The sequence below is a fragment of the Pristiophorus japonicus genome, chromosome 8 (assembly GCF_044704955.1).
Source record: "Pristiophorus japonicus isolate sPriJap1 chromosome 8, sPriJap1.hap1, whole genome shotgun sequence".
NCBI lineage: Eukaryota > Metazoa > Chordata > Chondrichthyes > Pristiophoridae > Pristiophorus > Pristiophorus japonicus.
In genome coordinates, this window is record NC_091984.1 from 233,890,671 (window position 1) to 233,912,408 (window position 21,738).

Consider the following 21,738-nt stretch of genomic DNA (forward strand, 5'->3'; position numbering starts at 1 on the left):
GTAGGAAAGAGAAAAGCAAGAATGGAGGGCAGAGAAATCAAGGGCAAAAATCAAAAAGGGCCACATTACAACATAATTCAAAAAAGACAGAGTGTTTAAAAAAAAAAACAAGCCTGAAGGCTGAGTCTCAATGTGAGGAGCATTCGTAATAAGGTGATGAATTGACTATACAGAAAGCGGTTAACAGGTATGATGTAATTGGAATTACGGAGACATGACTCCAGAGTAACCGAGGCTAGGAACTCAACATCCAGAGGTATTCAATATTCAGGAAGGAAAAGGAGGTGGGGTAGCATTATTGGTTAAAGAGGAGATTAACCCAATAGTAAGGAAGGACATTAGCGTGGATGATGTGGAATCTATATGGGTAGAGCTGCGAAACACCAAAGGGCAGAAACCGTTAGTGGGAGTTGTGTACAGACTACCAAACAGTAGTAGGGAGGTTGGGGATGGCATCACACAGGAAATTAGGCTCGCGTGCAATAAGTGTACAGCAGTTATCATGGGTGACTTTAATCTACATATTGATTGGGCTAACCAAACTGGTAGCAATACTGTGGAGGAGAATTTCCTGGACTGTATAAGGGATGGTTTTCCAGACCAATATGTCGAGGAACCAACTAGAGAGCAGGCCATCCTAGATTGGGTCTTGAGTAACGAAAGAGGATTAATTAGCAATCTGGTTATGCAGGGCTCCTTGGGGAAGAGTGACCATAATATGGTAGAATTCTTCATTTAAGATGGAGAGTGACACAATTAATTCAGAGACTAGGGTCCTGAACTTAAAGAAAGGAAACTTCAGCGGTATGATACTTAAAGGGTTGACGGTGGCTAGGCAATGGCAGACATTTAAAGATCACATGGATGAACTACAACAATTGTACATCCCTGTGTGGCATAAGAATAAAAAAGGGAAGGTGGCTCAACCGTGGCTAACAAGGGAAATTAAGGAAAGTGTTAAATCCAAGGAAGAGGCATATAAATTGGCCAGAAAAAGTAGCAAACCTGAGGACTGGGAGAAATTTAGAATTCAGCAGAGGAGGACTAAGCGTTTAATTAGGAGGCGGAAAAGAGAGTATGAGAGTAAGCTTGCAGAGAACATAAAAACTGACTGCAAAAGCTTCTATAGATATGTGAAGAGAAAAAGATCAGTGAAGACGAATGTAGGTCCCTTGTAGTCAGAATCGGGTGCATTCATAATGGGGAACAAGGAAATGGCAGACAAATTGAACAAATACTTTGGTTCTGTCTTCACTAAGGAAGACACGAATAATCTCACGAAAATACTAGGGGACCGAGGGTCTAGCGAGAAGGGGGAACTGAGGGAAATCCTTATCAGTCAGGAAATGGTGTTAGGGAAATTGAAGGGACTGAAGGCTGATAAATCCCCAGAGCCTGAAAGTCTGCATCCTAGAGTACTTAAAGAAGTGGCCAACTTTCCATGGACTCTGGATTAGTTCCTATGGATTGGAGGGTAGCTAATGTAACCCCACTTTTTAAAAAAGGAGGGAGAGAGAAAACACAGAATTATAGACCGGTTAGCCTGACATCGATGGTGGGGAAAATGCTGGAATCAATTATTAAAGATTTAATAGCAGCGCATCTGGAAAGCAGTGATGGGATCGGTCCAAGTCAGCATGGATTTATGAAAGGGAAATCATGCTTGACAAATCTTCTAGAGTTTTTTGAGGATGTAACTAGTAGAGTGGATAAGGGAGAACCAGTGGATGTGGTGTATTTGGACTTTCAAAAGGCTTTTGACAAGGTCCCACAGAAGAAATTAGTGTGCAAAATTAAAGCACATGGTATTGGGGGTAATGTATTGATGTGGCTAGAGAACTGGTTGGCAGACAGGAAGCAAAGAGTGGGACTAAATGGGTCCTTTTCAGAATGGCAGGCAGTGACTAGTGGGGTGCTGTAGGGTTCAGTGCTGGGACCCCAGCTATTTACAGTATACATTAATGATTTTAGATGAATGAATTGAAGGTAATATCTCCAAGTCTGCAGATGACACTAAGCTGGGTGGCGGTGTGAGCTGTGAGAAGGATGCTAAGAGGCTGCAGGGTGACTTGGACAGGTTAAGTGAATGGGCAAATGCATGGCAGATGCAGTACAATGTGGATAAATGTGAGGTTATCCACTTTGGTGGCAAACACAGGAAGGCAGATTAGTAAAAGGGGAGGTGCAACGAGACCTGGGTGTCATGGTACATCAGTCATTGAAGGTAGGCATGCAGGTATAGCAGGCAGTAAAGAAAGCAAATGGCATGCTGGCTTTCATAGCAAGGGGATTTGAGTATAGGAGCAGGGAGGTCTTACTGCAGTTGTACAGGGCCTTGGTGAGACCACACCTTGAGTATTGTGTGCAATTTTGGTCTCCTAATCTGAGGAAGGACATTCTTGCTATTGAGGGAGTGCAGCGAAGGTTCACCAGACTGATTCCCAGGATGGCAGGACTGACATATGAGGAAAGACTGGATCGGCTAGCCTTATACTCACTGGAATTTAGAAGAATGAGAGGCAATCTCAGAGAAACTTATAAAATTCTGACGGGATTGGACAGGTTAGATGCAGGTAAAATGTTCCTGATGTTGAGGAAGTCCAGAACCAGGGACCACAGTCTAATGTTAAGGGATAAACCATATAGGACCAAGATGAGGAAAAACCTTTTCACCCAGAGAGTTGTAAACCTGTGGAATTCTCTGCCACAGAAAGTTATGGAGTCCTGTTCGTTGGACATATTCAAAAGAGAGTTAGATGTGGCCCTTACGGCTAAAGGGATCAGGGGGTATGGAGAAAAGGCAAGGATGGGGTACTGAGGTTTCATGATTAGCCATGATCATATTGAATGGCGGTGCAGGCTCGAAGGGCCGAATGGCCTGCACCTATTTTCTATGTTTCACGACCACTGGACGTCTCCTGACGCTTTACAGCCAATGAAGTACTTTTGGAGTGTAGTCACTGTGGGAAACAGGACAACTAACTTGCGCACAGCAAGCTCCCACAAACAGCAATGTGATAATAACTAGATAATCATTTTTTGTTATGTTGATTGAGGGATCAATATTGGCCAGAACACCGGGGATAACTCCCCCACTCTTAGCTTTTGAGAAGTAGGGCCATGGGATCTTTTACGTCCACTTGAGAGAGTAGACGGGGCCTCGGTTTAACGCCTCATCTGAAAGACGGCACCTCCGACAGTGCAGCGCTCCCTCAGCACTGCACTGGAACGTCAGCCTGGATTTCTTTGTGCTCAAGATGCTATATGCCTAAGACAATGGCCAGGGAGGGGGATGGAATTGGGGGAGAGGGAATGGAGTTTGTGGTGAGGAATAAAGACAATGGCTTTGGTCTTCCCAGTGTTTAATTGGAGGGAAATTGAGGCACATCCAGCGATGGATGTAGTATGACATCATCACCGAGGCAGTGGTAGGGTCGAGAGCAGTGGTGGAGAGTTGTGCTGGGTGTTGCCAGTGTACATGTGGAACCTATGTGTTTTTGAATGAAGACACTACGCGACAGCTTGTAGATCAGGAAGAATGATAAAAATGTACAGCACAGAAGGAGGCCAGTTGGCCTGTCGTGTCCGCGCCGGCCGACCTAATCTCACTTTCCATCTCTTGGTCTGTAGCCCTGTAGGTTACGGCATTTCAGATGCACATCCAAGTACTTTTTAAATGCAGTGAAGATTTCTGCCTCTACCACCCTTTCAGGCAGTGAGTTCCAGATCCCCACCACCCTCTGGGTGAAAAAAGTGTTCCTCAACCCCCCTCTAATCCTTCTACTAATTACTTTAAATCTGTGCCACCTGGTTATTGACCTCTTTGCTAAGGGAAATAGATCCTTCCTATCCAATCTATCTGAGCCCCTTAGAATTTTATACACCTCAATGAGGTCTCCTCTTGGCCTGCTCCATTCTGAAGAAAACAACCCCAGCCTATCCAATCTTTCCTCATCGCTAAAATTCTCCAGTCCTGGCAACATCATCGTAAATCCCCTCTGTACCCTCTGTAGTGCAATCACCTCTTTCCTGTAATGTGGTGACCAGAACTGTATGCAGTACTCCAGCTGCGGCCTAACTAGTGTTTTAAAGAGGAGAGGCGAGGCGGGTGGGGGGGAGAACCGAAGAATGATCCTTGGAGCTCTCCAGAGGTAACGGTGTGGGGGCGGGAAGAGAAATCACTGATGGAGGTGATCTGGCCTATGATCAGATAGGTGAAAGGAGAACCAAGTGAGGGAAGTCCCATTTGAGCTGGTCAACAGACGTCAGAGATTGGAAGAGGATGGTGAAAGTTGACAATGTTGCATATAGTTGGGAACTTGTTGCTTTCCAAATCGAATTCCATCCTGTGTGTGTGTTGAGCTACATGCTAACAACATGTATGTACAAAATTACCCAGTAATATTGCAGCACAGAAACCAATTGAGTTACATGCAAGTAGCAACCACAATAATTCTCCATTGAACCTAAATCTGAATGGCCTTCACGATATAATCTTCTCATAAAGCCCATTGGTATGAAGATTCTACACTGGAAAATATCCCTCTTCAAAAACTGTCCCATATCATTGGGAATGGCCTTAGTCAGCATTCTGTCCCATTACTCAGCTGTAATGTCATCATTTTGTCTTACAATCCACAAATTAATTGACTATTATTGGGGGAAAAGAGAGGCAAGTTTGTTTTCCCCATGGTCTGGATATCTTCAACCCATCGGAAAATACCCTCAGTCTGTGTAAGAAAGGATCCTGCAGTCTCCAAGACGTAAGGGTCCACTGCTCTCCCCACTTTATCCTCTTCTACATAAGAATTAGGAGCAGGAGTCGGCCATTTGGCCCCTCGAGCCTGCTCCGTCATTCATTGAGATTATGGCTGATCTTCGACCTCAACTCCACTTTGCTGCACTTTTTTGCTCTTCTCTCCCAAGGCCTGGACTCATTGTTGTCTAATATATCTGGAACTCCAAACAGTTCTGGTGTTACAGCCACAGGATTAACATTGCATTTCTAGCACTTGCATTACTGCAATCATTTTCGTTTTGAAGGAGCCTTTTTCTTTTTAAGTCTATGTATGGTTAGTCCCATTTGTTTTAATTTAGTTGAGGTAATTACTGTTAACTGATTAATAAACGCTTTGCCCCAATTTTGTTTCTGCTGCACATGAGAAAGCTGGATTGAGGCCAGCGTTAAGAATGAAGACATTAAAAGAATGTTCGTTCTGAAATCAATTTCAAATGGATAACAGTATTAACAGGAATTTGCTCCACGATAAACTGAAAGACACAATTGCTTTGAAGTTTGTTTTAGTAATTGCTCGTGGAGTTTTAATCATTTCTTCTCTTGTATTGCATTTTTTGACACCTTATTAATCAGGCTAATTTTCTATTCATTTCATTTAAGGGATGTGGGCTTCGCTGGCAAGGTCAGCATTTATTGCCCATGCCTAATTGTCCTTATCTGAATGGCTTGCTAGACCATTTCAAAGAGCAATTAAGAGTCAACCACATTGCTGTGGGTCTGGAGTCACATATAGGCCAGTCCGAGTAAGGACAGCAGATTTCCTTCCCTAAAGGACATTAGAGAACCAGATGGGTTTTTACAACAATCCGGTAGTTACATGGTCACCATTACTGATGATAGCTTTGTATTCCAGATTTTATTTAATGAACTGAATTTAAATTCCCCAGCTGCCCTGGTGGGATTTGAACTCTCGTCTCTGGATCATTAGCCCAGGGCTCTGGATTACGAGACCAGTAACATAACCACAAGCTGCTGTTCCTTGTAAAAGTTGTACAGAAACCTCGTAGGCTGAATCTCTGCTGAAGGAATTAAGTTCCTCGGCACAGTAGATTTAAAAAATATATCTTCTAAAGCATTGCTACAGTTGGCATTTTGAGAATCTTTATGGGGGGATGTTTTTAAATATAGGAACAGGAGGAGGCCATTCAGCCCCTCGAGCCTGCTTCACCATTCAGTTAATTCATGCTGAGTAGACACTAAGTTGCTGCAGAAATATCACCAACGATGTCTCTGCAAGATCCTACAAATCCCCTGGGAGGACAGACGCACCATCATCAGCGTCCTCATTCAGGCTAACATCCCCAGCATTGAAGCACTGACCACATTCGAATAGCTCCGATGCGCAGGCCACATAGTCCACATGCCAGACACAAGAATCCCAAAGCAAGTGCTCTACTCGGAACTCCTTCACGGCAAACGAGCCAAAGGTGGGCAGCGGAAACGCTACAAGGACACCCTCAAAGCCTCCCTGATAAAGTGCAACATCCCCACTGACACCTGGGAGTCCCTGGCCCAAGACTGCCCTAAGTGGAGGAAGTGCATCCGAGAGGGCGCTGAGCACCTCGAGTCTCATCGCCGAGAGCATGCAGAAAGCAAGCGCAGGCAGCGGAAAGAGCTTGTGGCACCTATCTGTCCCACCTGTGACAGAATCTGTGACTCTTGTACTGGACTGTTCAGCCACCAAAGAACTCACTTCAGGAGTGGAAGCAAGTCTTCCTCGATTCCGAGGGAACGCCTATGATGATGATGATGATGGTATCTTAACTCCATTTACCTGCCTTTGCTCCACAATCCTTATTCCCTTTACCCAACAAAAATCTATCAATCTCAATCTTGAAAGCTCCGATTGTCATTAACGGGTCAATAAGTATAATGGGCGGCTATAATAGGATCCTTCCATTGAAAGGTACTTTGGTTACAGAAATAGCAGTCCTCAGATAGCCAACGCTCATTTTCTTCCTCTCCTCCCTTGCAACTGCAGCATACATTGAGGCTTCTAAGGGTTTCACTGAGCAGCTATTTTGGGAAAAGTATGTTAGAAAACCACTCCCGATCAAACATTTGCAAACCCACAGCAAAAGTGTACATTTACACCAAAGGATATGACCCAAATTTAACAATTGCTTGTTTGAAACACCTTTGTCAAGATTTTTCTTAGTTCCTTCTTGCATTCTAGGGATATAACAAAAAAACTGATGCAGTTCTTTTCATTTACGTGAATATTGCTCATGGATAGCAGGCAAAGTGAAAATTGTCAACTCTTTTTAGAGTAAACAAATAAACATGAGGTCAAGTGCCCCCCAATCTGGGGGACACTCCAAATATTTTGCAAGGCCCTTTTTTTTTGTATTTTTGTAGATTTTTTTTTGTGTTTTTTAGGACATTAAAATTCCTTATTTTACCAGTGCCCCCTATAAAAGGGGAGGGGGACACTAAAAACCCCGGCAATTAAAACAAATTAAACTTTAAAACATAAAATCAAATTAAAATTTGGTTGCCGGGGGTGATAATGCACTCCAGTCCCTCCGGCGCCCACCTCTCGCGGAAGGCCGCGAGCGTACCGGTGGACACCGCGTGCTCCATCTCCAAGGATACCCTGGCCCGGATGTAGGCGCGGAAGAGAGGCAGGCAGTCCGGCTGAATGACCCCCTCGACCGCCCGCTGCCTGGACCGGCTGATGGCACCCGTGGCCGTGCCCAGGAGCAGTCCTACGAGGAGGCCCTCGGACCTACCCGCTCCCCTCCGCACAGGGTGCCCAAAGATCAGGAGTGTGGGACTGAAGTGCAACCAGAATTTCTGGAGCAGCCCCTTTAAATATTGGAACAGGGGCTGCAATCTCGCACATTCAGTAAAAACATGGAACACGGACTCCTCCAGACCGCAGAAATTGCTTAAAAATTTATTGCACGGGACTGCTCCGTACACCACACTCCAGGCCAAGTCCCCGATAAATAGTGGGAGGGTGAAAATTGTCAAACAGTTGCCTTCATCAGCACAGGTGTCTGTTGTGGGTCACACTCGTCAGTCAGAAAGTCGTGGGTTTAAGTCTCACGCCAGAGACTTGAGCACAAAATCTAGGCTGCAGTGCTGAGGGAATGCTGCACTGTCGGAGGGGCCGTCTTTCAGATGAGACTTTTAACCGAGGCCCCGTCTGCTCTCTCAGCTGAATGATCCCATGGACACTATTCGAAGAAGAGCAGGGGAATATTACTCTGTGTCCTGGGCCAATATTTATCCCTCTACCAACATCACAAACCGATTATTCAGTGATGATCACATTGCTGTTTGTGGGAGCTTGCTGTATGTAAATTGGCTGTCACATTTCCTACATTACAACAGTGATGATACTTGGAAAGTACATCATTGCCTGTAAACCACTTCTGGACATCCTGAGGTCGTGGTAAGGCACTATATAAATGCAAGTTCTTTCCTAATTCTCTTTAGCTGTTGGCACCAATTTTTAAATCTCACATACTTATGCCCTCCTGCTAAAGGTCTTTTTGTACTTACATTATCAGTACAGGAACTGGCAGCCAGAGCAGGGAAGAATGCCTGGATCCTGAACCATCCAAGCTCGGGTACCTCCTGGAGATAGCACCATCAAAAATATCAATAGAGACCTTTTTCCCCTGGGAGACTTAACACGCCAGTTCTCCATATATCTGCCCCTCCTGAAGTCAACCAAGAGAATGCCTCCATTTGGGAGTATTTTCTGAGCTTCTCCCCCCTGCCCCTCTGTCACACTTTAGATTAAAGGAACCCTTTCCTCAGGGTAGTGTTACCCCTTTAAACAGTGGAATGGGACTTTTGCACTTCTTGGGGCCTTTAATTCCATGGGATCTAAATGTTGTACAAATGTTGGTAAATCAATTTTTGCTGGCAACGTAATGGTTTCTGTTGTAATTTACTACAAACTTGGGTTTTACAATATAGGTAATATTTTGTAAGAACATAAGAAATATGAGCAGGAGTAGGCCCGTTCGGCCTCTCGAGCCATTCAATAAGCCCATGGCTGATCAACCTCAACTCCACTTTCCTGCCCGATCCCTTGGTTCCCTTAATATCCATAAATCTATCGATCTCTGCCTTGAATATACTCGATGACTGAGCCTCCACAGTTCTCTGGGGCAGAGAATTCCAAAGATTCACCACCCTCTGAGTGAAGAAATTTCTCCTCATCTCTGTCCTAAATGGCCGACCCCTTATCCTGAGACTGTGACCCCTGGTTCTAGACTCCCCAGCTCAGAATCTTAAATGTTTCAATGAGATCACCTCTCATTCTTCTAAATTCCAGAAAGTATAGGCCCATTCTACTCAGTACATTTTCAGTTAAAGCACTGAGTTCCTCCTGGATAGTGCAGATGAATTGGGAGTGTTGAGACTGGGGGGAGGCTCCACAAGGTACTAGTGAATCTGCCATTGTTAAGCATGTACTAAGTCGTAGAATATGCTTGATCCCTATGTCGCTGTTCCTCTCTGTCTGACCTCTCCTCCTTCTATCTCTCTTGTTCTCTTCTCTCTCACTATCTCTTATTTTTGCTTTTCTCTCTGACTTTGTCTCTTTCTTTCTTGAAAGTAGGCATGCAGGTACAGCAGGCAGTAAAGAATGCAAATGGCATGTTGGCCTTCATAGCGAGACGATTTGAGTATAGGAGCAGGGAGGTCTTGCTGCAGTTGTACAGGGCCTTGGTGAGACCACACTTTGAGTATTGTGTGCAGTTTTCGTCTCCTAATCTGAGGAAGGACATTCTTACTATTGAGGGAGTGCAGCGAAGGTTCACCAGATTGATTCCAGGGATGGCAGGACTGACACATGAAGAAAGACTGGATCTACTAGGCTTATATTCGCTGGAATTTAGAAGAATGAGAGGGGATCTCATAGAAGCATATAAAATTCTGACGGGATTGGACAGGTTAGATGCAGGAAGAATGTTCCCGATGTTGGGGGAAGTCCAGAACCAGGGGTCACAGTCTAAGGATATGGGTTAAGCCATATAGGACCGAGATGAGGAGAAACTTCTTCACCCAGAGAATTGTGAACCTGTGGAATTCTCTACCACATAGAGTTGTTGAGCCTAGTTCGTTGGATATATTCAAAAGGGAGTTAGATGTGGCCCTTATGGCTAAAGGGATCAAGGGGTATGGAGAGAAAGGAGTGGGGTACTGAAGTTGCATGATCAGCCATGATCATATTGAATGGTGGTGCAGGTTCGAAGGGCCGAATGGCCTGCTCCTGCACCTATTTTCTATGTTTCCTTCCCTATTTGGGTGGGATGTAGTGTTGCTGGGGAGAGAAGCCCCTAGTGGGGGAAAAGCTAAACCTAAGTGAAACACTCGTTCGGACCCAGCTGGACTATTTAGAAAAGACATAAAGGTTTTGGAGAGGGTACAGAAGAGATTTACGAGAATGGTTCCAGGGATGAGGGATTACAGTTATGTGAATAGACTGGAGAAGCTGGGGTTTGTTCTCCTAGAGCAGAGGAGACCAAGAGGAGATTTGATAGACGTGTTCAAAATCATTGGCTGAAAGGTCGATAATGAGAGGGCACAGATTTAAGGTGATTGGCAAAAGAACCAGAGGTGACATGAGAAAAAAACTTTTTTATGCAACTGCCTGTTGGGGTGGGGACACGGGCCCAGCCCACACTGCGATATGTGTACGCACGAGGTCCGTGCAGCAGAGCAGGTCTCCAGTTGTCCTGGTTAACCCTTGCCACTGGATAAAGGCCTAGCTCTGTCACGCCCGTGTGGTGGCTGATGTACAACGGTCACCACACGTTAAAAAAATCCACGCACAGGCATCTTCCACCCTTCAATTGGAGTCCAGGACTGGAACATTGGGTCCTTCATTGAAACATCTGTGAACTCTTATGGAAGCAAGTCATCCTTGCTCGAGGGACCGCCTATGATGATGATGATGGGGGATTCAATAGTAGCCTTCAAAAGGGAATTGGATGAATACTTAAAGGAGAAAATTTGCAGGGATATGGGGGAGAAGAGTGTGGGAGTGAGACTGACTGGATTGTTCTTCGAAAGAGCCGGTGCAGACTCGATGGGCCGAATGGCCTCCTTTTGTGCTGTACTCTGGTTCCATGAAATGCAGCCTGCAGCCGTTCCCTTTACTACTACTACAACAACAACAACTTTTATTTATATAGTGCCTTTAACATAGTGAAACATCCCAAGGTGCTTCACAGGAGTATTATAAGCACAAAACACACAAATTTGACACCGAGCCACATAAGAAGAAATTACGGCAGATGACCAAAAGCTTGGTTAAAGAGGTAGGTTTTAAGCAGCGTCTTAAAGGATTAACGAGAGGCGGAGAGATTTAGGGAGCTTGGGGCCCAGGCAGCTGAAGGCACGGCCACCAATGGTGGAGCGATTATAATCAGGGAAGCTCAAGAGGGCAGAATTTTGAGGAGCGCAGACATCTCTTTGGGGGGGGGGGGGGGGGGCTGAAAGAAATTAGAGATAGGGAGAGGGCGAGGGGATGGAGGGATTTGAAAACAGGGATGAGAATTTTGAAATCGAGGTGTTACTGGACCAGGAATCAATGTCGGTCAGCGAGCACTGACCTAACTTCCATCGTTTCTATCCCAATCTTCATTCCCATTGCTACCCCGACCTGTACCCCTTTGAATTACCCACTGAACTGCTGTATCCTCTCCATCCCCTCACTCTGCAACCACTCACTCCCTTAGGGCAGGTGGCGAAAGCCTCACCCTCTTATCCTGTTCTTGCATTTAAAATTATGAACGGGTTTGATAGGGTAAGCAGGAATGGGGTACTGAAGTTGACTGTTCAGCCATGAACTCATTGAATGGTGGTGCAGGCTCGAAGGGCCGAATGACCTACTCCTGCACCTATTTTCTATGTTTCTATGGTAGACTTAGACGAGATGTTTCCACTTGCGGGGAGAGACCAGAACAAGGTCCATAAATATAAGGCAGTCGCTAATAAATCCAATAGGGTATTCGGGAGGAACATCTTTACCCCGAGAGAGGTGAGAATGTGGAACTTGCGGCCATATGGAGTGGTTGAGGCGAATAGCAGAAATCATAGGATCATAGAAATTTATGGCACAGAAGGAGGCCATTTCGGGCCATCGTGTCCGCGCCGGCCGACAAAGAGCTAGCCAGCCTAATCCCAGCTCTCGGTCCGTAGCCCTGTAGGTTACGGCACTTTAAGTGCATATCCAAGTACTTTTTAAATGTGGTGAGGGTTTCTGCCTCTCCCGCCCTTTCAGGCAGTGAGTTCCAGACCCCCACCACCCTCTGGGTGAGAAAAGTTTTCTTCAACACCCCTCCAATCCTACCAATTACTATCAAATGTAAAGAATGATCTGCTGATATAGTTAGATGAAGTAAGGTGTACAGCGGTGTTCCTGTTTAGCCCCGTGGCCATGCAGCGCTCTGGAGGTCCCGCACAGGACGCTCAGCGGCTTTTCAACAGAGATAACCGCGTGTGCGCAGTAAATTGAATGGGCCACGCAACAGGTTAAAGGGCCCACGCACCCCCAAAAAAATGACACGGAACATTGGTGTGGGGCCTAAACACTGATCTGTGGGGCCAAGTGGCCTGCCTCTGTGCTGTAAATACTGTGTAATTCTGTGCATTGTCTCCAGAAGGTTACCTCAAGAAACTCGCATCTGGAAGAGGTAACTTTATTACATTGACGCTGCCAAAGTCAGACCACAGTGCCATTTATAATGCATTCGCTCTGGTATGAACTTGGCAACGTGTAAACGCAGCGCAAGTCATCTTTGTGGAAACACGGCCATTTATTCAACGTCTACTTCTTCTCCTCTGATCTCTGCCATCTTGGCAATGCAACAGAGGGAGTCTTTAAGGCAGTGTTTGAACAGTAACTGCGGCTCTTGGTGTGAAAATGCTTTGATCCAGAGTTATTTCACGGACTTTGAAAATCCAGATTACTGAAGAAACTTCTCGTTTGGCAAATTGAGATTCAAGTGAAAAATCCACTTCGGAGAAAACCGGTTTGTTTTTACTTTTTAACTTTCTGAACGATCATAGACAGAAGTCCCAGTGCGAACCGATGAAATCGCAGCATGTTCGAGCAACTGGAAATGTGACTCGATTCGGTCACTTGATGTTGTAATTGCACTCGTTACATTGTGTCATTATTAAATCAGTTGGATGTTGGAAGTTCTGTTTGAAGGCTCCCCTGGGATTCATTATTGAATCTACAGCTTGTGCAGTTGCAAATTACAGTTAATATTGGCCACTAAATGATAAAGACTTGCATTTATATAGCGCCTTCCATGACCATCGGATGTCCCCAAGCGCTTTACAGCCAATGAAGTACTTTTTGAAGTGTAGTCACTGTTGTACTGTAGGAAACACGGCAGCCAATTTGCGCACAGCAAGCTCCCACAAGCAGCAATGTGATAAAGAACAGATGATCTGTTTTAGTGATTGCAATGTATTTGCTTCATGGGTTCTTTGGTTAAGAATTAATAACAACACATTGCTGTTAAGAACTAGTTGGTTTATTAGCAAAGGTTTAATAGTCACACTACACATTATCAGTTCATCCACTAGGCTCACAACCACCTGCCCCATCGTGGATCCCTCGAACCCAACTGGCCGGGGTTTTAATGAGTCTTGTGAACATACTCTCAGGTGCATACATTACAGTGATGTTGATTGAAGGATAAATATTGGCCAGGACACCAGGGAGAACTCCCCTGCTTTTCTTCAATATAGTGCCTTGGGATCGTTTACGTCCACTTGAGAGAGCAGACGGGGCCTCGGTTTAACGTCTCAACCGAAAGACGGCACCTCCGACAGTGCAGCTCTCCCTCAATGCTGCAGTGGTAGTTACAGCCTAGATTTATGTGCTCAAGTCTCTGGAGTGGGACTTGAACACTCAACTTTCTGACTCCAAGGTGAGGGTGCTACTCACTGAGCCACAGCTGACACACAATTTGTAACTGATACAGAACAGGTGGTGAAGTGCGACAGGCAACACAAAATTACACTGCATTTTAAAAAAAATTCTTGCTCTGCTCTTTTTCCATCTTTATGTTGACTCATTAATCGTGCACTGATGAAAGCTGCTTCTCTCTCACTTAAACTTGATGTGGTGGTCAAAGCAGCTGTAAACCAGTAATTCCCGCTGCCATCCTTGGGCACTGGCAAGTGGAACTGTTGCCATTGACAACTCACAGCGACACTGCGGGGACTGAACTCCTCCTGACGACCGTATTCCTGCAACCCAGTCCGGAGGGAGTGCGGAGGAGGGTGAGGGAATGGGCCGCTGATTTGGATACACCAGGTCCCCAGCAGTTTCCACCGAGCCGTGTTTGGGTTGGGCCTCCACCTGCCTCAAAGGACACTGCGTTGAGGGTCTGTGACCCGCGAAGGGAAGTTGCCTCACCCCTGGACTGGACGTACTGGTGCCACCATTCGGGAGATGTGGGGCCAACCTGGGGAGAGGAGGGAGAGAGATCCAGGGCTAGACCCTCAAAGAGGCTCCAAATTTCACGAGGATTTAGTTTACTTCAAACCCCATCACTTGTATCAACTTCCTTGGGCAGGTGGGCACCCGAGAGACACTCCTATTGGTGCAGGCACATCCCCCGGTTAGTTAAACTAGGCAAAGCCTCGATTTTAAAATGTTCATTCTTATCTTCAAATCCCTTTGTGGCCTCATCCCTCCCGATCTCTGTAATCCCCTCCAGCCCTACACCCCTCCCTATCTCTGTAACCTCCTCCAGCTCCTACACCCCTCCCTATCTCTGTAACCTCCTCCAGCTCCTACACCGCTCCCTATCTCTGTAACTTCCTCCAGCCCCTACACCCCTCCCTATCTCTGTAACCTCTTCCAGCCCCTACACCCCTCCCTATCTCTGTAACCTCCTCCAGCCACGACATCCCTCCCTATCTCTGTAACCTCCTACACCCCTCCCTATCTCTGTAACCTCCTCCAGCCCCAACATCCCTCCCTATCTCTAACCTTCTCCTGCCCCGACATCCCTCCCTATCTCTGTAACCTCCTCCAACCCCTATACCCCTCCCTATCTCTGTAACCTCCTCCAGCCCCGACATCCCTCCCTAGCTCTCTAACCTCCTCCAGCCCCGACATCCCTCCCTATCTCTGTAACCTCCTCCAACCCCTACACCCCTCCCTATCTCTCTAACCTCCTCCAGCCCCGACATCCCTCCCTATCTCTCTAACCTCCTCCAGCCCCGACATCCCTCCCTATCTCTCTAACCTCCTCCAGCCCCGACATCCCTCCCTATCTCTCTAACCTCCTCCAGCCCCTACACCCCTCCCTTTCTCTGTAACCTCCTCCAGTCCCAACATCCCTCCCTATCTCTGTAACCTCCTCCAGTCCCAACATCCCTCCCTATCTCTGTAACCTCCTCCTGCCCCTTAACTCTGAGATGTCTGCGTTCCACTAATCCTGGCCTCTTGCGCATCTCCACTTTTCATCGCTCCACCATTTTCAGCTGCCTAGACCACAAGCTCTGGAACTCCCTCCCTAAACCTCTCCGCCCCGCTCTCTCCTCCAAGACTCTCTTCAAAACCGACCTCTTTGACCTGCCCTAGTATCTTCTTGTGTGGCTGGGTGTCAAATTTTATTTGATAATCGCTCCTGTGAAGCGCCGTGGGATGTTCTTCTACATTACCGGCGCTATATAAATGCAAGTTGTTGTTGTGGGGGACTCGCGCCGGGGTCAGCGCCGAAGCTGACTGTCCGGCCAAACCCAGCACTTGCCCTGGGATGGACGGCCCATGGACTTTGCTCGAGCTCCTTTCCCTCCACACCATGACCAGTTTGACCCAGTGCATTATTTATTAGCTTCATTTCAGAAACTGAAAAGATGGAATCGTCCTTAAGAAGAATTTTCTGTCGAGGGCACAATGTTGCTCAAAAATCAGAAACAGACCAAGCTGATTTTATAGTTACGCAGCTTGTTTTGGAAATATTGAAGAATAACTAGTCCTAGTTATTATCTCGGCTAGATCAGAGAGTGATCCAATTGCTTGTTGAGGTCAGCTCCTTTTAATGTGGTGACAAGTGGTTTAAATTAAAATGGGACTTTGCAGGAACCCTGGTATGCTTTAGGACTGAAGATTAAAGTTGACGTGCTGGGTTTTGTGTTCTCGGAGATTTCCCAGCACATCTGTCACATCTGGTAGTCGTAAACTTCATTTAAGTCTAGTGACATTTTAAAATGGTGCATTGGAAAAATGTTAATAGTTTCAAAATGTGTTCTTTTTTTTGGTTCGTATTAGTTTACTTTGGGCCGTGGTTCGATACAGAGCGTACGCTATGTTACTGCAAGTCCTTGTATGGCTATAACCATCTTACCAACCGATGGTGGGGGGAGGGCGTTAGTTTCTGTATGGCGGGAGAGTTTTGTGGGCACCCTCACCCATATAAGAAATGGGAGCAGGAGTAGGTCATTCGGCATGGATGAGGGCTTCAGCAGCGGATGAGCTGAGACAGGGGCGGAGACCGGCGACGTTCCAGAGGTGGAAATCACCAAGCATTCCACCCTAAGTTAATAACTATAGATAGGAGCATTCTACCCTACGTAAACTAGAGGTGATCCAAAACTTGGCTGTCCGTGTCCTAACTCGCACCAAGTCCCGCTCACCCATCACCCGCTGTGCTCACTGACCTACACTGGCTCCCAGTTAAGCAACGCCTCGATTTCAAAATTCTCATCCTTGTTTACAAATCCCTCCATGGCCCTCACCCCTCTCTACCTCTAATCTCCTCCAGCCCCACAACCCCCCAAGATGTCTGAGCTCCTCCAATTCTGCCCTCTTGAGCACCCCTGATTATAATCGCTCAACCATCGATGGTCGTGCCTTCTGTTACCGAGGCCCCAAGCTCTGGAACTTCCTGCCTAAACCTCTCCGTCTCTCTTTCCTCCTTCAAGACGCTCCTTAAAACCTACCTCTTTGACCAAGCATTTGGTCAGCTGCCCTAATTTCTACTTATGCAGATCGATGTCAAATGTTTCTCTCTCAATACACCTGTGAAGCTTCTTGGGATGTTTCACTACATTAAAGGTGCTATATAAACACAAGTTGTTGTTGTTGATGATAGGATGGGTACAATTAAAAGCAATTCCCTTGTTTTCCAGATGTGTTTCTGGCAATGCCACTCTGCATTATGGGAGTGCTAGTTATAAAAGTAATATATGAACAATGACTGACAAGTAAAGACCTTCTGATCCATCCAGCCTTTCCCGCACAATTGCATCACAATATAGACACTCCCCACCAAACCCAAAACTCTATGATCTCCTGGGAGAGGCGAAAATCCAGATTGAAAACCCAGGCCAATTTGGGGGGAAAATCTGGGAAATTCCTCTCCATCCTCTTCCCTCTTCCTCTGCCCGGCTCCCTGTAAGGCGATGGAAATGTTTCCAGGAGATTTCTCTGGATTCCCTGCAGTACCCACCCTTCTGTATAAGGTGATCTCCGCCCCAGCCAGAAACCGGTCCAGCTCTGGCTTGAAGGGATTCGGCGAATCAGCAGCCAGCGCACGGGCTGGAGCTTAAACTGTAACCGGCCTTAGACATGTCGCTCTCATTGAGCATTCAAGCAATACCCGACCCCAGGAAAAACACCAATATTGGAGAACAGTTATGGCATTTGTGTCCTCCATCAATATTCCCGCCCCCTCCCTGTTTCGTTAGTCATACAGCTTGTTTGATATCGAGTCCAATCCATTAAAATTATTGAATATCTTTGTGGTAAGCTGGTGCAAATAGGAAAGGAAATTGGGAGGAGAGAAAGGAGTTGTAAAATCACGTGCTGTCTTGGTGATCTCCCAATATTTTGTTTGCAGGTCTATTACTCGTGTGGAGCCATTGTTGATTCAGAAGCTCGAGGTATTGTATTGTCACCTGGCTTTCCCACCCGCTACAGCCCAGGCACGCATTGTGTGTGGCAGTTCTTCATCCCGGCTGGAGTCCATCTTGCGTTGGAGGTTTTCGACTTTGACGTGTTTGAGAATCCGCGTCACGGTCAGACACTGCTCGGCGACCATTCCGGCCCCACCTTGGCGGGCGGGGAGGAGTCGGTGTCCGGCTCAGTGGAGAATGCGGGCGGAGCACCGAGTCGGAGGTCCAACAACCTGTATTCTCACACGAAGGAGCCCCGGCAAGATGGAAGAACAAAGGTGTGGTTTAATGAGACCAACGTGTCGAGCTCCAAAGCCTTTGATGTTGACGACCAGGACTTCCCTGTGACCCAACCCGAGGACGCTGAAGACGAGTGGGCGGCACAGGAAGAGTCCACAAAGCCCGAGACGGTTGAGACGCCGTTGTTGCATGATTTATCAGCGACCGACTCTCCGCCTGACGGTGTGGAGAAGGCCGATTCCACCGCGTCAAATTCGAGCGCTCCTGTTGCCGCTTTTGGTGATTATAAGGACATAAATGTGGACCCACAATACAACCGTGAAAAGCGAGCTGGGAGGAGGCTGGGAATTGGCCATCGCGCAGAGCAAGAGGTAAACGGTTCCACTGCCGCCACGATGATCCCCGCCACAAAAGTGATGCCCTTCGTGCCTCCCGAGGTCTGCCCGAACGACGTGTTGTACATTTCGGATCTGATCACCTTCTCCGCCCGCTTCTGCGGCGCCAACTCGCCCGTGAACAAGACGTTGAGCTTTGGTTCCTCCCTGGAGATGGTGGAGGTGGTGGTGGAACTGATCACCACCACAGACCGTGGCCGTGGCTTTGTCCTCCTCTACCAGTTTAACGCCGGCGGCGACACCGATCTTCGGACTCTGATGAAGCATCGGGACCGAGACAACCTGATCCATTTCCTGGTCATCGCTGGGGTGGCCCTCTTATCGGCAGTGCTTCTGACTGCGCTCTGTCGTACCTGGAGGTGAGCTTAAACTACTTTCACTTGTCTCTCTGGCTCCTCAAAACATGCAAGATCTGTCCTAGCATCTAAACCTTGTTCCAAAACTTGTTAGTTGCAAAACTCCTAAACAAGGAGAGACTCGTGGGGGAATCTGGAACTAGGGGGAACAGTTTCAGAGTAAGGGGTCGCCCATTTAAAACTGAGATGAGGAGGAATGTCTTCTCTCAGAGGGTCATGAATCTGTGGAATTCTCTGCCCCAGAGAGCTGTGGAGGCTGGGTCATTGAATATCTTTAAGGTGGCGATAGACAGATTTTTGAATGATAAGGGAGTTGAGGGTTATGGAGATCGGGCAGGGAAGTGGAGCTGAGTCCATGATCAGATCATGATCTTATTGAATGGCGGAGCAGGCTCGAGGGGTCAAATGGCCGACTCCTGCTCCTATTTCTTATGTTCTTATGTTACTGTTTAAGAGGGAGATAGCTTTAGGGGTTCAGTGTAAGACTTGTAAGCATGATGCATTCTATATTGTTGTTCAAATAAAAACAAAAGGATAGGACTTGGATTTATATAGCGCCTCAGGACGTCCCAAAGTGCTTTACAGCCAATGAAGCACTTTTTGGAGTGTAGTCACTGATGTAATGTCAGAAACCTGGCAGCCAACTTGTGCACAGCAAGTTCCCACACACAGCAATGTGATAATGAGCAGATAATCTGTTTTGGTGATGTTGGCTGAGGGATAAATATTGACCCAGGACACCGGGGGGAACTTCCCTTGTTATTCTTTGAAATAGTGCCACAGGATATTTTGCGTCCACCTGAGCGAGCAGACGGGGCTTGGTTTAAATGTTTCATCCGACAGTGCAGCACTCCCTCAGCACTGGAATGTCCGCCTGAATTTTGTGCTCCAGTTTCTTGGAGTGGGACTAGAACCCACGACCTTCTGACTCGAAGCGAGAGAGAGAGCGTGCTGCCCACTGAGCCAGCCCTGACCCCCAATCTTCTGCAAGGACTCCATGGATTCTGTGACCCCCCTCATGTCACCGTGACAATGTTTCTGCATCAGTCAACCCTCCCTTCCCCTTAAACTTGATCATTTTATCTGGAAAATACACCTGGCTGAATTAACAGTGTGGAAATAGTCCGATGTTAAAGGTTACTATGAGTGGCGGTCATTGTACAACCTTTGCAATGTTGGTTTCTTGGTATGGACACAAATAAAGGGGCATTTGTGATAAGAACATCTTGTATTATCGCAGTTCCACGCTTCTGAATTTTTGATGTAAATTGGACTGTGCCAGTAATTTTTCTGGTTTACATAATCTGGTTTTGGTGAACAGACTTACCATTTTATACACAATACATCAACTTCGAAAAGAAAAGACTTGCATTTAAATAGTGCCTTTCACGACCACTGGACGTCCTAAAGCGCTTTACAGCCAATGAAGTACTTTTGGAGTGTAGTCACTGTTGTAATGTGGGAAACCTAGCAGCCAACTTGTGCACAGCAAGCTCCCACAAACAGCAATGTGATAATGACCAGATCATCTGTTTTTTTTTAATGTTGATTGAGGGATAAATATTGACCAGGACACCGGGGATAACTCCCCCTGATCCTCTTCGAAATAGTGACCATGGGATCTTTTACGTCCACCTGAGAGGACAGGCAGGGCCTCGTTTTAATGTCTCAGCTGAAAGACGGCACCTCCGACAGTGCAGTGCTCCCTCAGCACTGCCCTGGGAGTGTCGGTCTGGATTTTGTGCTCTTGACCCCACAGCTTTCTGACTCCGAGGCGAGGGAGCTATCCAATAAAGCCGCGGCTGTCACAGCTACATTAAGTTTCAAAATAAAGTTGGCCACCGGGTTTTGTCACAGTGATGGCTGCAACAGAGGCTCGGCAACATTCTGGGGCAGTAAGCAATCCTGTCACACGATGAGGCAAATCTCTATTACTGTGGAAGCTAAGGCTATCGGGACTGGGGGCAAATCACAGATTTCAGGCAATTTTCAGCAAGGCCATTCAGAGGACAAGTCAGTGTAAAACCCGTTACATCTCTAACCTTTTCCAGTTCTGACGAAGGGTCAGCAACCTGACACGTTAACTCGGTGTCTCACTCCACAGATGCTGCTGAGTATTTTCAGCATTTTATTTCTGATTTTTGCTTTAAGAAGTAGTTTGCACGTTGACTAAGGTTTCGTTGTCTAGGCTGTCCTGTGTGATGCATTATTTCTGGCCCAGGCCTCTCTAACCAGTGGCTACGGCCTCTGTGTGGTGTATCTTCTTGTCACTTGCTGTGGGGTAGCACCAGGGATTTGTTTGGGGTCTTCTCCCGCCCAACGCCTTGACCCCCTGCTCTCCCCCCCCCCCCCCCCCCCCCGCCCAAACCACAGCAAAGTGGCCGGGACAGAAAATGACATCGTCATCAGAGGCGGTCCTTCGAGACGAAGATGACTTGCTTCCACGCCCCAAAAAAGGATGAGTTCACAGGGGTTTCAAATGAAGGACCCGAACTACATGCTGAAGGGCGGAAGATGCCTGTGGGTGGATTTTTTTAACGTGGGGTGGCTGTTGCACACCAGCCACCACACGGGGCTTGACAGTGCTCGGTCTTGGTCCAGTGGCAAGGGTTACCCAAGACAACTGGAGACCAGCTTTGCTGCATGGATCTAGTGCGTACACATATCTCAGTGTGGGCTGGGCCCGTGCTGCCCCTGGGCTCCGATCACATCCCTCCACAGTCTCTCGCCGCTCCTTCGCCCCGATCTCGCCGCTCCTGCTGTATCTGCCCACGCTCCAGTCACCGACCTGGACCTTGCTGACTTCACTCCTCCTGCACCACCTCGATCTGCACCCTGTGGTGGTCTCCACGCTGCTCCCTGGGCCGCAGAAAGTTGCGCAGCGCAGCCAGGCAAAGCCCAGAATTTCAGAGTTGCACATATACACTACACATGTTCATACCATTACTGCAGATGTGACATCACACTACTGAAGTGCATTCAGACACTGTTTATAAATAACACAATGACACTGTTCAATGAGTTAACCTGAAACTCTGATTATGTCTAATGGGAT

At 47.1% G+C, this 21,738-nt stretch overlaps 1 protein-coding gene across 1 annotated transcript in view; it reads left to right on the forward strand.

Annotated features, from left to right (window-relative positions):
- The window catches only part of LOC139268330 (uncharacterized), a 66,836-nt gene that overhangs the window by 9,735 nt on the left and 35,363 nt on the right, over positions 1-21,738 (forward strand). Inside the window, exon 2 of the mRNA XM_070886408.1 lies at positions 17,638-18,686. Coding sequence (XP_070742509.1) covers positions 17,638-18,686 — 1,049 coding nt within the window. The remainder of the gene's footprint in view (positions 1-17,637; positions 18,687-21,738) is intronic.